Raw genomic sequence first — 25,773 nt, forward strand, 5'->3', positions numbered from 1 at the left:
GACCCAATGGGAGGTCCGGGCGGGCGGCGAGCTGATCCCGCGGTACAGAGTCCACTCTTGGAGAAGTGGCGGCGGGTCCCCGGCGGCTGCGGGAGCGGGACGCGGGCTGGAGAGGGGGCTGCGCGGGAGCCGGCGTCCTGCGACTGTGACCCGGGGCTGCACCTTCTGCCCAGCGCACCGCCGGCCTCGCTGCACCGGGTCCGTCAGAGCCCGGGCTCGCAGGTCAGAGCCGTGCGGTCCCCAGGAACCGCAGATGCGCATCTTCGCGCCTCCTCTCCCTGGCTGGTAAAGTCGCTCTTCCCTCCCCTGACCGGGTGACCTTTGGCTCCGGGATGGATCCCAGGAAGACGTTGGCGTTTGCGGGGACGGAGACACAGGTCACGGCCAAAGAGGCTAGTCAGAAAGTAAGTTTCCTTCCCCAGATCCGCGCGGTGTGCGCACCTGCCCGAAGCGCTTTCCTCCTCGACTCCCCCAGGACTCGTGACTGAGGACACGTTCCCCACTGAGCCCAGCTCAGGGGGTGGTCTGGGAGGAAAGCCTTCTAGATCGAGTGTGCCTCTGGTCCTCTGGCGTTCATCCTTTTCGAGTCCAGCACCTTTCTGGGCTATGAGCGTGGGGTTGCTGTGTAGAAGCTCTTGTTGCTCAGAACTAATCCCTGGGGGTGGATTAGTAGTCGCTTGGTTTCTCGTGCGGTCTGCATCCAAGTCCTGTAGTCTAAAGGCATTCGTTTTAGTAATGCAAGCAATTAGTTAATGCAAGCTCCTTAAAAATGCAAACAGTACAGATATATTTAACAAGAAAAGCAGATCTGTTTTCCAGTTCTTTTCTTTACGTATGTCTCCCTGTCCGCAAATATTACTGACACTTGTAGGTCTCAGGCATATGAACAATTCTTGAAGGTTTGTGTGTTTGTTTGTTGTTTTATAATATTTTGCCTTGCCTAATTGAAAGCACGTTTTATATTCTCCGATTTTTTTCAGGTAACTATATTTTGGAGATAATTTCATAAAGTGACATAGGTGTCCCCATAGTCCATTGGTGATTCCCTTGTGGGTGGTCCTGCTGGCTGCTTTCTTTCTTTCCCTATTTCAAAGTTGACATGATCTTTGCACTTGAATCGTTTAAATGTGTTTGCGTGTGTGCATGTGTGTGTGTGTGTGTGTGTGTGTGTGTGTGTGTGTGTGTGTGTGTGTTTATTATAGAGGTCAGGGGCAACTTGCTCGAGTTCTTTTTCCACTATGTGTGTTCTGGGGACTGAACTCAGGTCATTAGGCTTAAAGGCAGTGAGCCTTGTTTGTACTTGAATTTTAAAAATATGTTATTTATTTATTTAATGTATGTATGGTGGGGGGGGAGGTGATCAGGCTTGGTGACAAGTGTCTTCACCCACAGAACCATTCAGCTGGTCCTGTACTTGAGGTTTTTTTTTTGTTTGTTTGTTTGTTTTTTTGTTTTGTTTTTTTTTGAGACAGGGTTTCTCTGTGGCTTTGTGGCTTTGAAGGCTGTCCTGGAACTAGCTCTTGTAGACCAGGCTAGTTTTGAACTCACTGAGATCCGCCTGCCTCTGCCTCCCGAATGCTGGGATTAAAGGCAGGCACCACCACCACCGGGCTCCTGTAGTTGATTTTTAATACATATACTTGAGCATTTCTTTAGGTCTGAATGGCTGGACTGGAGAGTAGCAGCTTGCTTCTTTTGTATGGGTCTGTGAAGTTAATTAATCCAGCAGTTTTATTGAGTGTCCCTTATTAGCGAAATTCATTTAGACTCTGGCATGTAGAAATAAAAAGGAGAGGGGTTAACGGGTGGGCAGAGAGAGAGAGGCTGGTGAGTAGGTAATTCTTAGGGTGTGAAAACTGCACACGCTGGGTAGAGGTGGCCAGAACAGAGGAGGAGACTTGTCTTTTGCCCTGTCCCCATGAGAGAGCAAAGTCTTTATCTAACCAGACGAGATTCAAGACCTGTGCCTCTCCTTAGAGGGGTTGGTTAACGGCTCTGGCCCATGTTGACCTCACCCTCCTGTGAGTTACACCGATAATGTCTTTAGCCAAAGTCACAGCTTGACTGTGTGCTACATGGTGTCTTTTAATTCCTCTGTGCTCACTCATTACATTCTCACAACCCACTCACCTCTCCATCTTTCTTCCGTGTTTTTTACGGTGCTGAAAATGAAATCCATGGTCTTGTGCTCTTGATGCTTTGATATAGGCTTTTGCTTTAATTTTATGCTGAAGACCTGCTTAGGGGCCCTAGCATTCCACCAGCGACTACATCCCCAGCTCCAGCCCTGGCATTTGCTGCTGTCATTCTGTTACCGTTTTTCTGCCTTTCAACAATTGCTTTTTTGAGTACTGTGTCAGAAACGCTGAGGTCTGAGGATCCAGCTATGACTTAAGACCTTTCCTTTAGGGAAATTACATTCTTGGAGAATGGAGGATGGAGTTGGGAGGGTGATTGTAAACAGTAGGGTAGGTGTCGGGGGCACAAAGGCCCTTGGACTTACAGGGAAGCACTAAGAAAACCTGGAATGTTAATGAAGCAAGGGTGTCTCCTCAAGGGGGAAGATAAAATATCTGAAAAATGTTTTTTTTTCCTCCCCAGAAAAGCTGAGAGTGGACATTGTTAAGGACCTGGTGACCTTTTTGCTTTTTGCTATTTATGGAGGCAGACCTCACCCACTTTTTGCTGTAAAGGCAGACCTCTTCCAAATTCCTCAGAACAACTATCCCAGACTCTTCCTTCCCTAGCCTGCTATCTTTAGGACTCAGTGGAACCCACCCTGAGGTGGGGAATGTCACATGTACTTTATGGCCTGCTGACCTCTCTGCTATCTCAGTCAGAGACCACACTAGATTCCTGTCTGTCTAACTGTCGAACCCACCCTCATGGTCACATGTACCTTGCAAAGGTGTTTCTAAGTGGTCACACCTTAAGCTCTGTTGTGTACTTGGATTGAAGTGATTGTTCCCTGGAAATCTTTCCCCAAATGTGTCTTACATGTGCTGACAATGAACTGTCTGGCACTAGATTCCCTGATCCTTGGTGGCTTCCCTACCTGGACACCTGCAGGGTTCCCCTCAGGTAGGGGGATGGGGAAGGTCAAGGACAAAGAAGAAGACTTTTAGTAGGTGATCAGATAAAACTTACAGAAGGTCCACTGGAATACAGATCAGAGCGATCCAGATTTCAGGGAAATGTTCTATGCCAAAGCCAGCCAGAAAGTGTCCAAGTTCTTAGGCACACGTGTGATAATAGAAAATGAATATTTGATCTTTGTCCTGGGTTCCTGACCAGAGCCAAACCCTTGGGTTGTCTTCAGGGAGAGTGATAGGAGCATGTTTTATTGTTCACAGGGAGAGCCTTTCAAAGTCACTGAGGTCTGTTACGAGGCAGACCATGGTGTGCTTTGGTGGCTTTAGAATTGGGTCTGGTTCCCAGAGAAACCAGCTGTATGGTTGGGGTGTTTGAACCCTTTCTCTCACCTCTCCCATGAGGTGAGAGCCTGATTAGTTAGTCACAAATGACTAATGATTTTATTAACCCTGCCTATGAAATGGAACCTCCATAAAACTCCTAAATGATGAGTTTGGGGAGCTTCCAGGTGAAGATTCTGGGTGTGTGGGTGGCCTGTCGCAGAAGGTGTGGAGCCTCTGGGGGCCCATCCCCTCCCCCTTGCTCTATGCATCACTTCCGCTGGGCTGTTCTGGTGTTGCGCCCCTTGTTATGTGTGCCCTGTGAACATCCCTAGCGAACTATCTATCTTAACGTTGTTCAAGCTGACGTATAGTTGGTCACTCAGATCGATGTTCAGGTGTCCATGCACAGTAACACTTTCTAGAATTAGTGACCAGTAACACTTACTAGAATTAGTGACCAGTAACACTTACTAGAATTAGTGACCAGTAACGCTTACTAGAATTAGTGACCAGTAATGCTTACTAGAATTAGTGACCAGCCCTTGCCCCGTGGGATCTGTGCTAACTTCAGGCACTGTTAGAACTGCAAAAGACGTCCAGGTTTTGTTGGTGGGGAAACTGAGGCAGCAGTTAAAGAACTTGATCAAGGAAGCTTGCTAATAAGAGCAAATTCAGTATTGGGTCCTAGGTCAGTCTGACCAGCTTTCTCAAAAACACAGTGTCATTGGGACTTCATGATACTTGGTCATAGCATCTGGTATTACTGAACTGATGGTCTGGTTTGATTTTGCAACTTCTGAGATGCTTAAACTTGGGACTAGACTAACTACTCCAGAGACCAGGGAAGTCCTAACAGCAATAGGTGATAGTTAGCTCGTAAGTGTATGGGTGGCATACAATTAGCCAGGCAGTGGTGGTGTACACCTTTAATCTCAGCACTCGGGAGGCAGAGGCAGGCAGATCTTTGTAAGTTCGAGGCCAGCCTGGTCTACAGAGCTAGTTCTAGGACAGGCGAGGATAGACGTAGAAACCCTGTCTCAAAAAAAAAAAAAAAAAAAAAAAAAAAAAACAAAGTCTATGGGTAGTATTGAAAGGAATGAGAATATTTAATAATATAGTTCCTTTCCTGAGATGGGGATCTTGGTATGTAGCTTAGGCTGGTCTAAAACAACACCCTCCTAATTACAGGCATGAGTCACCATAATGGTTTTCCTTCTTTTCCATGGTTTGTAAAGGTGTGCTTTATTTGTTTAAGAATGAATGAATTATAGCATTTTTTCACCCATTGTGTTTTCTTCAGGGGCCTCTCTGTGGGGCAGTAATTACCTGGTGATTTATGTCCTCCAATGCCTGTATTATAGGTGTGCACTACCAAGACTGGCTTCTTACTTTGTGATTATTGTTTCCTTTTTAGTTTTAATTTCTTTCTTTCTTTCATCCCTTTTTTGCAGCTTTCTTTTGTTTATTTTTAGGTGTATGAGTGTTTTTACCTACATATATATCAGTGTACCATGTTAGTGCCTGGTATCCCGAAGGGAGAGGTAGATCCCCCTGCAATTGGAGTTACAGACAGTTGTGAGCTGCCACGTGGGTGCTGGGTATCAAATCTGGGTCCTCTGGAAGAGCAGCCAGAGAGCTTAACTACTGAGCTAACTCTACAGCCCCGTAGCTGGATTTTGAATGCTTTACCGACAGTCATTTCAGAGGGTGACCATAGTGGTGACATAGTTGCTGCTCACTGATAACCACAGCACCAATATCAAGGATGTATCCTTGGTCAAGTGATTCGCTATTATTCTGATCTAGATGAGAAAAAAAATGTTACCAGGTGAAAATCTGAGAATGCCTGTTAGTGTTTGTTTGTTTATTTATCTGTCTATCGTGATGTTGGGGATGGAGGCCTTATACACATTAGCTGCACCCTAACTCTTTGTTTCTTAAACTGCCTTACGAAGACAATAGCAGTTCAAAGGTGGACAGAACAGAGCAGAGTGGGAATAGCCTTATTTTCCTTTGTGTGGCTAGGGGTTGTGTCTAGTGTGGTGATAAACGAGGTCACCAAAAACAACTTGGGGAGGAAGGGTTTATTCAGCTCACAGTCCCACATCACCGTGGATCACTGGGGGAAGTCAGGACAGGAACTCCCACAGGGCAGGAACCAGGAGGCAGGAGCCAATGCAGAGGAGATGGAGGGTGCTGCTGACTGGCTCGTTCATCGAGGCTTTGCATTCTTATATCATCCAGGGCCACCCACCCGGGGGGGGGGGTGGCGCCACTGCCTATGGGATGGGTCTAACCACAGCAATCATTAATTAAGAAAGTACCCCACAGGCTTGCCATAATTGATGTTTCCTCTTCCAGAATGACTCTAGCCTGTGTAAGTTAACAGAAAGACCAGCAGGGCAAGATGGAACCCAGGGCTTTGTGCTTGTACACAGAGCTAAACCCTTAGCCAAATAGTGATCAGAAATTGTGAAATCTGCCCTTTCAGAATGTAAGTTGTGCTGGTGCCAAGAAGCCCGGCAGCCGCGCAGAGCTGACTTGCTAGCAGTTTCTTCTTATCTCCGTGTGCCTTTGACTCGCCCTTTATCTATCTGGTTATGACCTTAAAAACTGCCACCATTTGTAGGAGGGACCCTCGGCTCAGTCTTGTCTCTTACTCTCAGCAAGTGACCTCCCTTCTTACTTTTAGGAAATTGGTACCACTGGGTGTGCATTCTGTAGCTTTTCCTCCTGGCTCTGCGTGCCCGCCAATTTTTATTTAGATCCACAACTTACCCCCCCACCCTTTACTTTCTTTTTGTTCTTTGAGGCCAGGTCCTGTAGCCTAGGCGGGCGTTAAACTTACAACCTTCTGCCTTATCCCCTTCGTGTTACCATGCTGTAGAAGCCATGCTTTTTCTCCTGACGTGGGATCAGAGGGCAGTTCAGCCTTCTTCTCAAAGGTCATGCTCGACCTTTGACCTCCTCTCTACCTGTCTGGAATCTAGAGGACCTGTCCTCTCTCTCCACACGTCCACCTCACTCTGCCCACGAAGCCGCCTGTTGTGCCTTTATTCAGGAGTCCCTCCATTACCTTATGCCCTCCCCTAGCTGTTGTATTTGTGTAGCTGTTTCCCTCTGTAGAAAGAGTCTGCTGCATTTCCTTGTTTTCCTTCTTTGATCCCTTTGCATTTTTCTCATTATTTTGTCAGTTTATTGGATATGAAAGCAATACACATGAACATCTATATCCAGTTATAAAACGTGCTACTGTAGGCTATGCCTCTATGCCTCACCCGACCTAAGAAGAAGAATATTGGGGCTGGGGGTGTGTCTCGATGGGGAGAGCCTATGTGCAAACGGGAGGACCTAGGTTCTCAGCACCCATGCAGGAAGCTGGGCATGGCAGTGGTCGCCGGTTAACCCAGCACTGTGGAAGGTAGGGGCAGAGACAGGCTGGTAGGAAAGGGTTAATCAGCTGGCCTAGCTAAAATGGCTAGCTTCCATTTCAGTGGGAGGGCCTGTCTGTTTTTTTTTTTTTTGAGACAGGGTTTCTCTGTATTGTTTTGGAGCCTGTCCTGGAACTCGCTCTGTAGACCAGGCTGGCCTCGAACTCACAGAGATCCTCTGCCTCCCGAGTGCTGGGATCAAAGGCGTGCGCTCCCACCCAGTGGAAGGGGCTGTCTTAAAGGAGAAGGTGGAGCTCCACAGTGGAAAGCATCCCATGCCCTCGGCTCACATTACACCAAGTTCACTACACAAACACTTTTGTCTCCTGCATTAGTCAGGGTTCTCCAGAGGAACCCTGATAGCACGACCCCATCCCCATAAATAGGATTTATTAGAGTGGGTTACAGGCTGTGGTCCTACTGTTCCAGCAGTGGCTGCCCCCCCCCATGGGAAGGTCAAGAACCCAATGGTTGTTCTGTCCTCAAGGTTGGGTATCTTAGGTCTTCGGTACACACCAGAATCCCAAAGTACGCCATACTACTAGTAAAGGAACAAGCTTGCCACTGAGAGCGAGGGCAAGCAGGCAAAGAGCAAGGACTTTTCCTTTTCCATGTCCTTTATATAGGCTGCCATCAGACAGTGTGGCCCAGATTTAGGGTTCCCACCTCAAATGATCCAATCAAGAAAATCCCTCACAGGTGTACCCAGAAGCTTGGGTTTTATTTAATTCCAGATATAGTCAAGTTGACAACCAAAAATAGCCACCCCAACACAAAAAAGAACAAGAATATTAACTAGTAATGTGTTCATCCAGCTGCCCTTTCTTTTTTTTCCCCCAGCCCCTGCTGTCCTCATCTCTCTCTCTCTCTCTCTCTCTCTCTCTCTCTCTCTCTCTCTCTCTCTCTCTCTCTCTCTCTCTCTCTCTCTCTCTCTCTCTCTCTCTGTCACCTTCTATAAAAGTATCCACTGTAGAGGCCAGCTGCCTTCTCTGTTTTGTGTTTGTTGTAACCCAGGTTGTACTGCTTTGGATTTGAACACAGAGCCACAGGTATACCACGCACATACTCCGCCACTAAGATATACCTGCAGCCCCTGCAATTCAGCCTTTTGTGTTGTAAAATGTTTCACACATGTATGAATAGATAAACAATACGTTATTTAGTTTTGCTAACATCTAAGACTTATAAAAAAAACCATAATACCAGTGTGTTTAGTGTTTTTACTAGACATGGCAGCTCTAAGATTTATCCCCCGTGGTAAACAGACAGACATACACATAAAAGTATATATATTGATCCTGGTTGTCTTTTGAAGGTGGGATTGCTGGGACTTCCTGGACATTTACTGATGGATTTGAGAGAAGATACTTCTTATCAGTAGTGAATCTTGGGCCATAGCTAGGAGGAATTTCATCAAGGGAGATGGTGCCAGGAAATGAATGCCTGTCTTCTCCAGATTCCTGTGTCAGAGTCAGGTCTTTGGAAGCAGTTTGTTCAGGAGGGCAGATATCATGGGTTTGATGCTCTTACAAAAGAGAGAGGTTTGAAAAGGAGAGGGGGGATGATGTAATTATGTCTAATCTCAAAAAAATGAAGGAACTTATTAGTTTAGAACAGAGGCTTGAAAGAGTGACTCCCTTAGCTCTTCTGCCAAATGAGGGTGCGACTGAATGTGATTCTTTGACATGGGGAGCAGTGTGCCCCCCCAATCTGCTCACCTTGGTATTAGACTCCCGGTCTAAGCTTTGAGAAGTCCGTTGTCTTTACAAAAGACCCAGCCTGAGGTGCTTTGCTACACAGCCTGACCAATCTAAGAAAGGTGTATCTCCATGGGACTGGATGAGAGTACCAGAGAATGTAGACATTTGAAGAAGAGACCTATAGATAAGCTGGGGGAAGGGAAAGGGCCAGGGAGGGAAAGGGGACTCGGGCGACACTGGCACTTAGCACTTTGGTGCCTACAAGGCTGTAGTGTAGGACTCAGAGCAGAGTGGAATAGGAGAAGTTCCAGGATTATGGGGTCACCTGAAGGCTGACGGTGGTGACCAAAAAGTGTTCCTCTGAGCTATGAGCAGAAAGGGATCTATCTGGTAGGTGATGGAGTCCAAGGATGCTCCTTTTTTTTGGTTGCTTCCATGTTTTCGTGTTTCAGGAAGAGGGGCGGGCTGTAGGCTGGAAATGGGGCAGGGAATCTTAACAAGGAAGAGCTTTATCATGGTGTCCTCCGGGGTGGGCACAGTAAGAGGACTGGGAAGTGGTTGGGCCTCCAGGTGGCACCAGAGACCTCTCAGGGTAGTGGTGAAGCCTGAGCGCACAGGCAGTGCCTGGCAGGGGAGTTTTGTCTCACCGCTATTCAGCAGACTGTGTGCACCCGTTGGGATTTACAGCACGTGGATCCGGGTGAGGAGAGTAGCCAGGGAGGGGACTGTGTACACAGTGACCTGTGAAACAGAAGCTTTCCTCATTTTGGCCCATCTGGTCTTCTCATCATTTAACCACTGTTATTTTTCCACTCCAGGCTGTTTGGCCAAATAGAACTTTAAGAACAATCTCCAGTGAGCTTGCCTGTGCTTGGTTGGCTTGCTTCCATTTCCTATTCATACTGCAAGTCCGACTGAGCTAGCTGTTCCGTCTTGGGAACCACTGGCTTCCGTATGTAGTGGTGTGGCATCATGGGGGAACTTTGACCAGCTGGCCTTGCTCCATCCAGGTGCCTGAAGATTAAATGAATTTTTTCATACCTGAATGCTGCCCTCTACTATTCTAAGGGCAGATGTGTCTTGTGCGCCTGTAGGGTGTGTATGTGTGTGTATGTGTGTATATATGTATGTATGTATATTTTATTTTTTGAGATTTTAATATAATTACATCATTCCCCACTTTCTGTCTCAGGGTTTCTATTGCTGTGATAAAATACCACAACTAAAAGCAACTAGGGGAGGAAAGGGTTTGTTTTGCTTACATTTTTCACATCATTGTTTGTCTTCAAGGAAAGTCAGGATAGGAACTCAGTCAGGGTGTAGGATTCTGGAGCAGGAGCTGATGCAGAGGCCGTGGAGGAGTGCTGCTTACTGGCTTGCTCACCGTGATTTGCTCAACTAGCTTTCTTTTATATCATATGATCACCAGCCAGGTGGTGGCCTCACCCACAATGGGTTTGGCCCTCCTACATCAGTCACAACTTAAAAAATGCCTTACCGGACTTCCACCAGGTGACCGATCCGTGTGGTTTGGAGCTTTGGAGATCTGGTGTGGCCTTTGGGGAGAGTGGTGTCATTGCCCTCTCTTCCTAGTGTCCCCTCATTAGTGTTCCCTTGGGTGGTCGTCATTTCTGTGTCCACCCTGGTACCTATGCTGCCTGCGAGCTGGCCTGGAGGACAACGGAGGGTGTGTTCTGTGCTGGAGGACTTTGGGAACTCTTGGTTACAAAGCTTTTTAAAAGGTATTTTGTCAGTATTATGTTGAGACAGGATCTCACTGTGTAGTTCTGGATGGCTTGGGGCTGTTGTAGACCAGGCTGACGCCAGACTCATACAGATCTGCCTGCCTCTGCCTCCTGAGTGCTGGAGAATTAAAAGTGTTATTATTTTATAGTTAAAAAATGCCCTACAGGCTTGCCTACAGCATAATCTTATGGGGGCTTTTTTTTTTCTTTTCATCTCATCTCAAATGACTGTAGATTGAGTCAAGATGTCATAAAAGCTGTCCAGCATACTTTTGTGTCTCCAAACCCTCCCATATCCCCCTCCTTGATGCCTTTCAAATTTGTAGCTTCTTTTTTTTTCATTAATAATTGTCACATACGGCCGGGCATTGGTGGCTCATGCCTTTAATCCCAGCACTCGGGAGGCAGAGGCAGGTGGATCTCTGTAAGTTCAAGACCAGCCTGGTCTACCGAGCGAGTTCCAGGACAGAGTCCAAAACAATACAGAGAAACCCTGTCTCGAAAAACCAAAAAAATTGTCACATACTTATATGTTTATACACATATTTCTAGATATATAAATGCACTCTGCTCGGTCCGTATAATGTTGCTTGTACATGTGTTTTCAGGGCTAACCAGTTGGGGCGCTCTTCTCTGGGGAAGACTGTTTCTTCTCTGGGGAAGACTGTTTCTCCTGTTCTCGGCCTTCCTTAGTTGACCGTTGATCTTCATGTAGGGTTGAGGGCTTCTGTGCTTCCTCCTAGCCCTCGGTCCACTTAAAAATGTCTATTATTTTTCTTGTTCAGCTTATGTTTATGCAGTCATGTTGTTGAGACACAGTCTCACAGCAAACTCCCTGGTCCTCCAGTTCTTACCGTCCTCCTACCCCCTCTTCTGTGTTCTCTGAGCCGTAGGCGCTTGTTTTGTGGATATAGCCACTGGGACTGGGTCCTTCACAACTCTGCATTTTGACTGGCTGTGTTTTTCTGTAATGGTCTCTCGCTCTGTTGCAAACAGAAGTTTCCTTGGTGAGGGGTCAGAAGTATACTTATCTGTGGGTATAAGGACAATAATTTAGAATGTAGTTAGGGATTACGCTGGATTAGTAAAGTAGAAGTTGTAGATTTTCCTTCAAGGTTCATGACTTCACCAGCTTTGGGTAGTTGGCTAAGTACTTGGCATGATGTCTCTATTGTTGAGTGGATCTTCAGTCCATTTAGAAAGCTATCGGTTACCGCCAAGGTATGCATTGCCTCCAGTGCACCCTTAGGGCTATCTTGCCATGCTGGTCTTGTTGTGGTTCATACACCTCATGGCTGGGTAGGACTATTGAATTTGGAAGCTTACGTGATGCCTTCTGGTACCATGAAGGCTTCCTCCTTCAGGGGGGAAGCTTTCAGGTCAGTTTCCATTCTGGGGCCTCTGGGCCCTGGATCCGAAGCTTGGTGCCTTCAGCATTAGGGACTTACCTTCTACCTATGGGGGGACACCAAAGGCAGTAACAAGAGCCCATAATGTTTTGGGAGTCTCTTGGAAAACTCAAACCAACAGTTCGAAGGAGAATTTCTCATACCTGGCGTTGGGGTTTTGTTAGATAAACTCTGGATCTTGGAGAGAGCATTGTCAGTCTGGATGAAAAAATCATGTAGACTATGTTTGTGTATTTACAAAGACTCATGTGTATCATAGTGTTTTTTAAGGTAAATTGTTAATAGTCTAATTCTTTATGACTTCTTTAGTCTCCTTACTGTTATTTTACCCCCGTCAGTCTTCTATATCTTTCTGCCTTCCTCCCTTCTACCTAATTAGACCCCCCTTTTTTCCATTTCTCCAATTAGATTCCCTGTGCCCTACTATTCCCCTCTCTATTGCTCCCCAACACTTCTGTCTCAACTTTCATCTGGTTTTTTACTTTCCTGGTTCCTGTAGTTACTCAGGGTATGAGCTCACATCTCGAGACTTGGAGCTAGGAGTCTCAGATGAGAGAACATGTATTGCTGGGTCTGAGTTACCTTGTTCAATGTAATCTTTTCTAGTTCCATCCACTTCAGTTTTCCTTACCACTGAATAGTATTCCACAGTGTATGTGTACCACATTTCCATTACGCATTCATCTGTTGAAGAGCGTTTAGATTGTTTCCATTTCCTTGCTATTGTAAATAGAGCGGTAGAGTAAGATGGTGAGTCCTTTGGACATATGCCAAGGAGTGTTTTAGCTGGGTCAGACGGTGGATCTATTTTAACGTTTTAGTTCTCCACACTGATTTTCAGAGTGGGCTATGCCAGTTTGCAATCCCACCAACAGTGATTGAGGGTCTGTCTTTCTCCACACTCCCTGTAGCATTTATTGTCCATTATTTACTCTTTTTTTTTAATCTTTGTCATTCTGACTGGAGTAAGATGAAATCTCTAAATTGTTTTGATTTTCATTTCCCTAATTGCTAAGGGACAATGATGAACATTTTTTGAGATGTTTTTAGGGAGTCTTTTCTTTTGAGAACTCCATTCAAGTCTCAGGCCCAGTATTTAAACGGGACATTTTTGTTTTGGTTTTGACTCTTTGCTTTTGGAGGTTTTTTTTTTTTTTTTTTTGCTTGTTTGTTTTTTCCTGGATACTAATCCTCTGTCAGATATGTAGCTGGCAAGGATTCTCTCCTGTTCTGCGGGCGGCTTCATCCAGTTCCAGTCGATTGTTTCTTTAGCTGTGCACAAGCTTCTTGTCAGTTGTTGGCCTGAATGCTTAAGGCAAATGGAGTCCTATTCAGAAAGCAGTTTCCCACACCTATATTTCGGAGGGTGTTGTAATTTAAAAAATCAGCATATGAGAGAGAGAGAGAGAGAGAGAGAGAGAGAGAGAGAGAGAGAGAGAGAGAGAGAGAGAGAGAGAGGAAGAAGGAGAAGAAGGAGAGAGAGAGAGGCCATGTGGCAGAATTCAAGAGGAGAGAGACAGAGAAAGGGACAGAGAGAAGGAGAGAGAGGGAGGGATGGGATGTGGTCAGGGCCCTCTTCAAAGGGACCTTAGTGAATGTGCACAGGTGGTGCTCTTAGTGGCTGTAGCTGAGGGTGTATCTTGACAGAACCCCAAGGGCAGGCCAGCACAGATGCCCGAACTCTAACACAGGACACCCACTATGTTTTCTTCTAGCAGTTTCAGTGTTGCAGGTTTCTCACTGAGGTCTTTGATCCATTTGGAGTTAGTTTTCATGCAAGGTGTGGTGTGGGATGTGGACTTGTGAGTTGAGGGGCAGGCAGAGCAGGTCATGACAGATACCTAGAGATTGGTTGTGATACCACCAGAGGTGACCAGACTAGGCTGGGAGGCTGGATGTGGGACCCCAGGCTAGATGGGTCAAGTCTGGGAGGGTACATGGAGGAGAGGGTCAGGCAAGATTTACAGGACTAGACCCTAGAGAATGATTTTTGGGAGATCTTGTGCTGTGTGTACCCTTAGCATTTGACTTTCATTCTTACCGATGAAGGCGTGAAGGATGGATGAGCAGTGGGCCCTTAGCTATGGTTGGTGACTGTGGTGTCTGTGCTAACTGTATTCTCAGTGTGGGAAACTTCTGGGCCGCTGTGTCCAGCATGCAGCTTAGTGTCAGATTCTTCCGTCCTGTTCTGTCACAGAACAGAATCTGAGACTCTTCTTGTGCCTTAGAGGGCCGGCCTGACCCGCCCCAGGGTCTTTCTTGAAGGCCCTTCCTAGTTGAAAGCTCCACTGGGCTGAGCTGGTAATCTTCTAAGTGCTGAAAAGTTTTCTTCGCCAGATGCCCCTCCCCTGAACAGGGCCCTTTTGTCCTAGGGGCTCATGGAAACATGAGCTGCCCATCTGCCTTTGGGGCCCAGGCTTCTCAGCTTGCAAAATAGTTGTTTGGGACAGCAAAGGGGATGTGTGGCATATGTGTGTGTGTGTGTGTGTGTGTGTGTGTATGTGTGTGTGTTTTGTTTTAGGGAACAGCAAAGTTTGCATATGTGGGAGTCAAAATACATGGGTGCAAGAAGACACTTTGAAGACCTGTTGTTCCAGAAGGGATGAATAAGAGAACAATGGAATTTGCCCTTGGATTTCTATAAAGGGAACAGAAAAACACCGTGCAATTCTAGGGAGAAGCTCTAGGCATGGTGGGACATGTCTATAACACTGGCATTCAGAAAGCAGAGGTAGGAGGATTGCCACAAGTTTAAGGCCAGGCTGGTCTGTGTGGTAAGTTGAAGGCTAGTCGGAGCTCTAGTAAGACCCCATCAAAAAGAAAAACAGGACCAAAACCCCTTATAAAGAATTCCAGGTAAGAAAACATACCCTGCTCTGTCCATACAGCTCAACTCATTTATTTAAATGTATTTAAGCAGACTTGCCTAACGTCTGACATTTGCTCATTACTGGAGATGGAAGATCCTTGTGTTCCAGAGCTGAGCCATTTGTCAGAACTGAGCACCTACTAAGCAGTAGAAGCAAGAGTGGATAATCTGTTTGCAGAGTTGATGGACAAAGAGCATTGACTTCTAGGAAAGATAATGAACAGGAGATGATGAGACTATTTATATAATTACATATATATGCATGTATACACACACATACATACATACACACCTAATAAAAACAAACTATTACTCTAAGGTATAATAGCTTCATAGAAATCTTTGCCTAGTAACCAGAGGGCTAGGTAGAAGTAAAATAAGTTGGTTTTACTGATGTGCGCTGCTGATTTCTGTCTGCTCATTGAGACCCCTTACACCTTTTGCTGGGAAAAATAAACACTGCCAGGAAGAGTAATTGCCACAGCTATCTTGGTAAAGGTCACATTGCAGATCCTGTTTGCTAAGAAATATATCCTTTTGGCTGCCACTGGTAGGCTTGCTTTCTCTCAAAGAAAACAGACCTCTTGATGGTTAATGGGTTGGTTGTTGGATGGTTAGTTGTTGGGTTGGTTAGTTGTTGGGTTGACTGTTGGGTTGGCTGGCTGTTGGGTTGGTTGTTTGTTGGGCTGGTTGTTGGGTTGGTTGACTATTGGGTTGACTGGCTGTTGGGTTGGTTGTTTGTTGGGCTGGTTGTGGGGTTGGTTGGTTGTAGCAGTGGAGCTGGAGCCTGGGGTGGAGCATGCTAAGCAGTTCCACCTGAGTCTGTCCCTGCAACCACTAGCTCAAGGACAGACCTCTTAGTCCAGCGTTCTTGAGGTCATTTTCAGGTAGATAGAGGTGTCATTGTGTGTACCCAGAAGGGCATGGGTTCTAAATACATGTTCCAGTGACCTGAGCATGATGCATTCAGCTGTGGGGAAAGTGCAGGATGAGCACACTGATTCAGTTCATGCTGCACTGTGTACCTTCCACACACCAACAGTAGTGTTGCCAAGATTAGTGCCTGTCAGTTTTCCTCCTATGGGGCATGAAGTCAGTCACCTTCCTTTCACACTCTGAATGGGTCAAGTGGAGGATGGGAAAGAGACTGCCCTGCGTGACAGAGGGCAACTGCCTGGATTTCCACACTGGTATGTCTCTGTCTGGTAATCCTCAGGTGGAACAGCAGGTAGCCTGAGAAGCCTGAATTATGGATTAGTCCCTGCCAATTGTGCCAATATAAAGGATGAATGCGCCTTGTCAGCCGTTGAGTTTGTGCAGTCAGTTCTTGCTGAAGTCAAGGGAGAGCAAAGGTGCAGGAAACATGGAGCTTTCTAACACCTGCTTGGGAATGCAAGTCATGCTGTCCGTGAAATACTTTGCTTACCCAGTAGGCTGCCCTCTGCCAGTGCTGGAGCTCTGGAAGAAGGCACTGAAATTATTCCAGGAAAACCCTCGCAGCTTGGCACTACGAGGAAGTGGCCCATCACTTTTGCCTCTAGCCAGGTTTCTTAGGAGTCCAGGTGGCCAAGAGGAAGCCGTGCCTGGCTTTGGAAGATGGTTAGGTGCTGGGTTCCTGGCTGTCTAGTACTGTGTGTATGGATTTTGTGCTGGGGCCCACAGTACCCCACACCTGTGCCGAGTGAGAGGCTGCCAATTGGGTTGGGTGGAGATAAACAAAATAAATAGGCGCCCGGCAGCAATTCTTGCAAGTTCCTGAGTTGGCTGCAGACTGAAGACTGCCTCTCCCTGCTTGCAATTTGCCCAGCTGGGAAGGGTGCCTGTCCTGCTAATGAGCAAGACCGTTTGAAAGGATTTTCCTCACACCACCAGAAGTGTGGTGAAACTGAACTGCATTGGCGGGCAGGGAAGGAGTGACAATGGACCTGGCTGTGGAGAAAGCTCAGGGCAAGGTGCACCGGAACCTGGAGCAATCTTTCCTGGCCACGCTGAGCAACCCACAGGTGACATTGCTGTCTGTGCACAAGAGGTGCTCTTTCAGGAGGAGCTCTGGGGTCCGGGGCTTGGCCAGCCTGGAGTCTTCAGAGGAGAAAGATCCTCCTCAGCCAGAGGAAGAGTTGTCACCGCGTGCTTTAACTGGAACTGTGGAAAGGAGCTCCCAGGTCAGTGCACCGGCTGAGAGGCTCTGGGGACCGGGACTAGGTTTGTACCTGGAGGTAGCTCCCAGTCTCCTATGTGAAGCTTGATTGTGTGTGTGTGTGTGTGTGTGTGTGTGTGTGTGTGTGTGTGTGTGTGTGTGTATACAAGTGTTATACTGACAGGAGTCAAGTCTGCGGGGTAGGGTCAAGGTGGGAATGTGAAGTTTGGGTCTTGTTGCTTTATATTTTCGGGAAAGTTTGTTAAGCACAAGCTTCCAAAACTATAGGCTAGACAGGTGAGTCTCCCTTTTCTTGTGTTTATTTGCGACGATCATGCTACACAAGTCTCAGTCCCTGTTTCATACTTCCCCCTTCTTCCTTTTCTTTTTTTATAAACAATGTTCCTTATTTTGTTGATCTCAACTTCTCACACAAAATACTTTAAAAATGGCTTCCTAGAGAAGCTGCTTTTTCTTAAGTAAATAAATGTAAGTTTTGTTACACCAAAGGTCATTTTTGCTCTAGGAGCCGTACAGGGTTTTGTAAGACTGGTGATTTAAATGGTGTCTCCTAGTGGCATGGACTGGTCAGTGGTCTACGTGGGATTCTTTCCTTGAATTGACAGGTATGGGAAAAAAGTCATTTTGAAAGCATCCTACTTGAGACAAAGAGAAATCTTCATTAAACACTTTCCATCTTTAAGAGTTTTTCCGCTGTTCATTTTTGTTGTTTTGTTGTTTATTTAGTTTTTATACAAGATCTTACTCTGGAGATCAGACTGTGTGTAACCCTGTAATTTATAGCAATCTTTCTGCTTCAGTGTTCCAAGTGCTAGGATTATAGGGTTTCTACCACCATGCTTCTGGTGTTCACTCATTGAAAATTCCCAAACCAAATTGTGTGGCTGTGTGTGTGTGTGTGTGTGTGTGTGTGTGTGTGTGTGTGTGTGTGTGTGTGTGTGTGTGTGTGTGAGAGAGAGAGGGGGGAGGGAGGGAGAGGGGGAGAGAGGGGGGGGGAGTGGGAGGGGGAGAGAGGGAGAGAGACAGAGACAGAGATTGGAAAATGCTGGGGACCTATTGTACTTGGGTATTGATAACAGAAACAGTTTTAAAGATTCTATATTTTGCTATCATCTTTTTAGCCAGGATACTAAAATATTTATTTATTTTATTTTATTTTGTGTTTTTGAGACAGGGTTTCTCTGTTTAACAGGTCTGGCTGTCCTGGAACTCACTTCGTAGACCAGGGTGGCTTTGAACTCACATAGATCTGCCTACCTCTGCCTCCCGAGTTCTGGGATTAAAAGTGCGCCATTACCACCCTTTAAGATATTTTTTAAAAAGTAAAATCACATTTTGTTTTTTAGTCCACAGATGATGCTTAGTAGATCATGGGCCCTGATTGAATTCCCCTAATTTTAACTGCTTTTTTATTTTGGATGAATTTGTAGACAGTTCCAAGAGACTCTTTCCAAGTTTCTTCCTGGGCAAGGATATGTGAAATTGGCTAGCTTGGGTAGGTCAGGCAGGCCAGATGTGAACTCCATGTTCTGTGTATTTTAGTTACTTTGCTTTCCAGAGAGAGTCACTGTTCAGCTTTCACTTTGCGACTCTTTAAATCACATTAAACAGGCAGGAAACTGTTCAATCTTTTAGACTCCTAAAGAACAACAAAGCGTTTATTATGACGCATCCTGTGTTGCTGGTGTACGTGACTCATAGCTGACATTTATATCTTTAGCTGAGTGTGGAGGATAGAAGAATAGTAAACGTTTTCTTGAGGAAATGCTTCAGACTTCCTGGACTTTGTAAACTCAGACTCTGAGATTTGGGCTGCGCTGCAGTTTAATGGTCAGTGCTAATCTCTTGGGCTGAGGAGTCCCTGAACCTGGCTAGCTAGGGTAGCAGCTCCCTCAGAAGGGAAGCTGATGAAAAAACCTTGCTTAGTAGGCCCTCATTTCATTATAAACTGTTGGACCTGGATAGTCGAGTCGTGGAGGCTGAGAATCAGATTTCTCATTTCAAAGCTGGGTGAGGGTATCCCTCCTTATATGACTGTGATCCTGCCTGTGTCCCCTTTATGGAGTACTGCACATGGAAAACTAGGCTTTTATGTAGAAGTGTGGTTCTTGAGCTGTGTGTTTAGTGCTGGCTGACTGAATAGGACTGAGCTAGCAGCACCTTAGTTGTCTGAGCACAGTTACAACTCTATTTTGCAAGTGTGTGTGTGTGTGTGTGTGTGTGTGTGTGTGTGTGTGTGTGTGTGGTCAATGTTGGGTGTCTTCCTCAGTCCCTCTCCACCTTATGTTTTGAGACAAGCCTCACTGCACCTGGACCTCACCTCTTAGGTAGACCAGCTGGCTGCATGCTCATGAATCCCTTCTATCTCCACCTCACTGGTGCTGGGATTGCAGCTGTGTGTGGTGCCGTGTTTTTTTTAAATTGCATGTGCTGGGCTAAGTTCAGATCCTCATGCTTAGATGGTCGGCGTTTTACCAACTGAAGCAAAGCACTGATTATGATAGTGTTAGATCTATTATAAACAAAAGTTCATGGGGAACTCCCTTCTCAAACAAATTCGTGGTGGAATGAGAGGAATATAGAAAGATAAAAAGAAGGAAGTGAGAGCAGTTGTTTTACCTTTACATGTATGCATGAGCATATGTATATGACCGTGTTTGTGTGCACTCGTGCATATTTTCAAATACAAGGAATCAGACCTTTCTGCCTCTGGTTCTCAAGTGCTGGAATTGTATGTGTGAGCCCAGATAATTGCCTGATCTTTTAACTTAATTGTTTGTGGAACATTTTCTGTTAGTACATAGGTGCATCTACACTATACCTTTTTTTTAAAATTCAAGTACCATTTTTAAAAATTGGGATTACTTTTTAGAAGGAATTTAAAAAATCTTCAAGTAGGAGGCATTTGTAGTAACTGGTTTAACCTTAAGGACCAGTCTACAAGCCCATTATAGTTGAATACTTTTTCACGGTGAACAGTGTATTTCACCTGAGCCTATTGTGGATCAAAGTCTTGATGTTCATTTAGCAATTGGCATGTGGTGCAACACCTTGTATGTGTTAATTGCCACTTTCATCATAACCTGAAGAGGTATCCTCATCACTGTAACAGCCACGAAAGCTCAGATTGATTGGCTGGGCAACAAACTCCCGAGGGAGTTAATCCCAAGTCTGATGACGAGCCCTTGCTTCTAGAATAACATCAAAATACTGTTTAACATATTTCATGAGGCAGACTTGAAAGTATGGAGTATCGGAGAGCTATTGACTGATAGCGAATGGGAATGTAAGTCTTGGGTGGCACTTGGTTCACAAAGACACCAGAAGCATTTCATATTTGCTTTTGGGCCAGTGGGGTGGCTCAGAAGGCTCCTGCTGCCAAGACTTGTACCTGATTTTATGTTGAAGCACGTGGAACTCACAGAGGAACTGAACAGACCGTGGCTGCAAGGGCGTTAGGTTAGGGATTTACCATTTTCATCGCTTTGTCAGTTGATGATAGAACCCAGATTCTCATGCATAGTAGGCATGCACACATAGTAGGCTTGCACTGTACCTCTGAACTACACTCCCAGTATAGTCCACCACTGGCCTGAACACACATGCCTTACATTTTTGGAAAATGGGATTCAGAATTTTGTCTTGGGTGAGGGGTAGTTAGGTTGGGGTTTCTTTCCATGGGCCAGGCTATCCTGAAGCCCGTAGTCTTCCTGCTCTCTGCCTTCTAAGTGCTGGGGTTGTGGGGTAAGCCTCTTCACCTAAGCCTCTTCACCTAGTTCCGTTCTGTAACCTTTTGTTTTTAGCAACTGTAGCTGTCTCTTTATGTACATCTGCCCATTTTAAAATCATGACACAGCTTGCTGTGGGTGGGCTGTATGTAGCTGTCTACATAATTTGTAGTTGGTTTCCAAATGTTTACCATTTAAATGTGATAGTGATCATCCTCGTCTAAGTTTATATCCATGTAATGAAATTCTCAGCGTTTCAGAGGAGATGTTCTGGGATCTAGGACAAAGGCAATGAGCATTTAGTGTTTTGATAAGTAGTGCCTGTTTGAGAACTGCTATCTGATAAGGCATACGTTTTCCTCTCTGTAGCACTGGGTTGAATTGTCTCTGTATGTGCTTGTGGTCTCCCCAAGCTTTACAATGCCAGCTTGCTGGTGAAAAGTGTTTATCTTCACATCTTTGTACTCACTATCTTAATACTTTAGAAATGTCTTTTTCTGAAGACTGTAATGGTGAGTTCCCGTCGTGCATTTGTTCAGTAATGCTGCTATAAACATCGCACTAGATTCACAGTGACATTTTTAAAGACGTGTATTTGTCCCACCTTTGCTTCCCTGCAGAAAGAGCATTTCTTTGCCACTATAGCAGTGGTGGTTATCTATCCCCCTGTGGGCCACAGCCCCCAAAGAACATGGAAGACACAGATTTATGATTCATAGCAGTAACGACGTTACACTTATGAATGGCAACAAAAATAATTTTATGATTGGGGGTCACTATAACCTGAGGAACCATATTAAAGGATCACAGCATTGGGAAAGTTGAGAACCACTGCATTATAGTATAGTTTATTTTTGTCATAATAAAATATATTCTTTCATCAAATATGATCATTTAATAGTCTAGCAAAGAAAAAATAACCCTGAGGTTTTTTTTAAAATTCTTCCGTGTAGTGTAAATATATAGTTAATGTCAGTGTTGACGTTCTTCCCAAGGAGTTGGTAATGTTATACATATTCCATTCTTTTACATAATCATATTGCTTGGTTTTTGTTTTTAATTATGTGTATCTGTGTAGGCATGCGCAAGGCATGCAGGTGCCAGCAGAGATCTGGAGAGGGCATCAGATGCCTTGGAGTGGCAGTCTAGGCGATTGTGAACAGCTTCTTGGCACGGGTGCTGGGGATTGAACTGCAGCCCTCTAAAGAGCAGAACACACTCTTAACCACCGAAACCAACTCTCCAGCTCCACCTTGTGGTTTTCAATTAGATTACTTCATCAAACTTGATTTTTTTTTTTTTTTTTTTTTTTTTTAGTGTAAGACTTTTACAGTTACTTGATAGTGATTAACCTATCACTGAAGCCCTTGTTATTTGGAAGGGAAAACCACTGATCTTTAAGTGGAGATGTACTGGAGAAAATGCACATCCCAAAGCAGAAAAGCGGTGCGTCTGGTGGGATGGTTGTCACAACAGAAATAGTTGGAAGCACTGAGGTTCTTTGAAACACCTGAATCATTTGTGCAGGAGGAAGCTGTGAGGCAGGATAGGAGGGGAAGATAATGCCATGCGGGGAGAATCCGGAGCCCTTCGCCAGCCAGCGTCTGGTTAAAAGCCTCTTACTTGCCTGCTGAGTATCAAGGATTCCAGCACCATTGACATTTGCTTAAAGCCTTTCTCCCTTCTCAGCTTAAAAGCTTCAGGTTTCTAGGAATCTCATCAGAAACCCGTCATTGTAAAAGAACATGTCCTAACCCCTTTGTACAATTCTGCTTTTTAAAAATCAGGTTGTAATCCCATTTAGGGCACCTCTAAAGTCACCCTATAATTTCATTAATTAAAAAGAAAGGATGGGGTAGGGGGATGAGCTTGTGAAGTGCTTGCCTGAGTTAGATCCCAGCATCCCTGTAAAGGCCAGACACGTGGCCTCTGTGTCCGAAATCCCAGTGCTGGGGAGTCAGAGGCTGGAGGATCCCTGGGGTCTTCTGGTCAGCCAAATCAGTGACCCTCATTCTGGCCTACACATGAAAGGTTTTGTTTTGATTTGTTTTAATTTTGAAAACAAAAAGGAAAGGAAAGGTTATTAACAGCCCTGCATCTGGCTAATGCCACGGCCCATCCCTGGACCACTCTGAGGAGCCATTCCCTGGCTTTATTCTTTGTGTGAGCGCCTTTGGGTTTTTACTCTCTGACTCTGCTCTATGTTAGCTTGTGCGGGACTTCTTTGCACTGTGGCCAAGGATCTGGTTTTGCCTGTATCTAGTCACCTAAGAGATTAAGGGGATTGCCTAGGCTGCTGCAAGTGACAGCATGGAGCCCTGTCTCTTCTGCCCCTGACCCCACTGAGACAGTGTGAAGTGCCACTTGGAGAGGGCACCACTGTGTTAGAATTTTTATTTTGTGAATTTATTTTGGTAACAATACTATATATATTGAGAGAGAGAATTTGTCAATTTTACTCACTTTTGCTAGGGAAATGGCTTAGTGGCCAAAGTACTTGCTGTGCAAGCGTAAGAACCCAAGCTTGGATTCTTGGCACCCGTGTAAGCTGGGTATAGATATTCTCTATAGCCCAGCACTGTGGTGAGGACAGGGAAACCCTGGGGGCTCTCTAGACAGGCAGCTGAAAGGCAGGTTCCGGGTTCAGTGAGAGGCTGTCTCAGAAATAAGATAGAGAGCAATAGAGGAAGGCCTCGAAGTTCAGTGACCTCTCCATGCACATGCACAGGGAAGCATGTTGTATGTGTGCATGTACACATGTACACACAAAACAACACACACACACAATCACCTGTCTTTTAGGTTAAAATTTTAAAAGTTTCAAAATATATATTTAAAAACATTTTATAATTCTGAAAGATAACCTCAAAAGGTATGTCCTGATGAATAGGTGTGTGTGTGTTCCTGTATGTTTGCAGCGTTCAACACAGAGACTATTAGAATTGGGGATATTAGTCATTGACACCTAGCCATGCTGATTTGGATGAGACCGGTTTCTCCTCCCTTCCTCTCCTGAATGCGGAGCATGAACTCTACCGCTAAGCCACACCCCTAGCCCTGTGTGAACTGCTGTGAGTCTGGCAATCATTTCTGTCTTCCCTCCTTCGAGTCTGATAACAGAGACTTCAGAGGAGAGGCTGAGCAAAGCGCCACGCCTACAACACAATTCTGGGCTTCTGTGATACCTGTTTCAAACAACATAAAAACAACAAACGATGAGAGACTCTATCAGGGGCTACCAAACATTCTTCCTCAAATTGATGTAGGTCTGCAGCAGAAGTTACCAAATGGATGGAATGAGATGAGACAAAGGCTCCCATAAGCCTGTCCCTGGGACACAGTACAGTGTCAATCCTAGCCTCTGTCTAACTCCAGGATTGTTTGGCAGACCTTCCAAATAAACCTGTGTTGATTTTAAATCTAAAACTCAGTAAGAGAGTTCCTTTTTCTTCTCTCTACAAATATTGCATTAAAGAATGGAATTAAGAGCACGTACGTATCATGTCTCTACACTAAAAGCTATCCAAACACTACATAACTGTCAACAGATTGTTCTTGCTATGGTGTGGCTCAGGGGTAGGATGCTTACTCACACAGGAGGCCCTAGGTCCATTCAGTATTGCAACAGGAGAATGAAGGCGATGGTTCCTGATGGCCAAGTGTTTCATAACTGTTGTTTGCAAAGCTTTGTCTCATAGATACATGTTGTAGAAGTCCTGCCTGTCTAGAAGCGGGTGAACACTGAGTATTGCCTATCACTGATGAACAGCTTCTAACATTTGCACAAAGCCTTCTGCTGGGAACATGCAGTCTTAGCTGTATAGATGTTGAAAGCCCAGACTGTGGCCTTGACTTTGGTGTATTGTAGGCAGAGCTGGGACCAGCATGGAGGGTGGGTATAGAGAAAACCTAAAGCTTCCTTTCTCCAGCACATCAGCTGGTTGGAGGGTTATGTTTTATTGCAGGGAGGCAGTTTCTGCTTCCTGTGGTACTGTATGGGAGTAAATGTTCTCAAATCGATTCTTAGTTTTTCTTCTGAACTGTTTTTCTTTAGATGAATCAGTGTTTAATCATTGCCAGCCACCATCAAGTCACTGCTCTGGACCCTATGTTGTGCTCATACTATCGTTTTAACTTTTAACTTAATTAGTGGTTAGAATTCTGTGCACTGACTATAAATTGTGTAGTAAAAATGATCAAGTACAGCTAAAATTTCCAAAGATATACAGGGTTAAGAATGTGTCCCACTCAAGGTAATCGTCTCTAGTTTCATCCATATAAATGCAAAGTTCATGATTTCTATTTTCTCTTCAGTATTCCATTGTGTATTTGTACCACATTTCAATTACTCATTAATCAGTTGAAGAACATTTAAGTAGTTTCCATTTCCTAACTATTGTAAATAGAGAAAGCAGCAACGAACACGGCAGAGCAAGTATTTGTGGATTAAGATTTCCAGTCTCTTGGACATATGCCAGGGAGTGGTATAGCTGGGTCGTATGGTAGGTTTATTTTTAGCTCTTACGGGTTCTCCACAGTGATTTTGAAAGCAGCTGTACCAGTTTTCAATTCTACCAACAGTGAACGAGGGTTCCCTTCCTCCACATCCTCTCTAGCTTTTGCTGTCAGTTGTTAGTTGATCTTTGCCGTTCCGACTAGGGTAAGGTGAAATCTCAAATTTTCTACCATTATCATACTATTTTTATTATTATGCTTCTATAATATATTTTGGAGTCTGGAATTGTAATCCCTCCAGCATTGGTTTTTTTTATTTTTTTTATTTTTTTGTTCAGGATTGTTTTGGCTATCGGGTCTTTTGAATTGTAGGATAGGTTTTTTTTGTTGTTGTTGTTTCTGTTTTAAATGAGATGGGGATTTTGTTTGAGGTTTTACCATTATCATAATGTTGATTGTAATCCATGGAGTGTCTCCCCATTTTCTAGTATTTTCCTCAATCTCCCATCTTCTAAGATTTAAAGTTTTTATTGTAGATGACTTTCTCCTCCTTTGTTAAGTTTATTTATAGAAACTTTATCATCGTTGATGTTATTGTAAACGGGAATGTTTCCATGATCTTTCTGTGTGTCAGTTGCTGGTGTAAGTTGATTTTGTATCCTGCCATTTCATTGAGATTTTTATCTTTTCTAGAAGTTTCCTGGTGGGATTTTTGGGGTTTCTTGTGTATGCCGTATCATCATAAGGGTACTTTACTTACTCTTTTCCTCTTGGTATTCTGATTTTCTTTTCATGTCTCGTTGCTCCAGCTAGTGCTTTGAGCACAGTATTGAAAAGGAGTTGAGATAGTAGACAGCCCTCT

General features: G+C 44.9%; 1 protein-coding gene across 2 annotated transcripts in view; it reads left to right on the forward strand.

The window, feature by feature from the left end:
• Nucleotides 1-196: 196 nt before the first annotated feature.
• Nucleotides 197-25,773, forward strand: part of Atp7b (ATPase copper transporting beta) — a 66,599-nt gene continuing 41,022 nt past the window's right edge. The window contains exon 1 of one of the 2 annotated variants that reach the window (XM_005087636.4): nucleotides 197-404. In XM_005087636.4, coding sequence (XP_005087693.1) covers nucleotides 333-404 — 72 coding nt within the window. In that variant the 5' untranslated portion in view covers nucleotides 197-332. Of the gene's footprint in view, nucleotides 405-16,326; nucleotides 16,733-25,773 lie in introns of those variants that run through there. The other variant, XM_013126403.3, reaches the window with a different exon arrangement.

The sequence above is a fragment of the Mesocricetus auratus genome, unplaced genomic scaffold, assembly GCF_017639785.1.
Source record: "Mesocricetus auratus isolate SY011 unplaced genomic scaffold, BCM_Maur_2.0 Super-Scaffold_100031, whole genome shotgun sequence".
Lineage (NCBI taxonomy): Eukaryota > Metazoa > Chordata > Mammalia > Rodentia > Cricetidae > Mesocricetus > Mesocricetus auratus.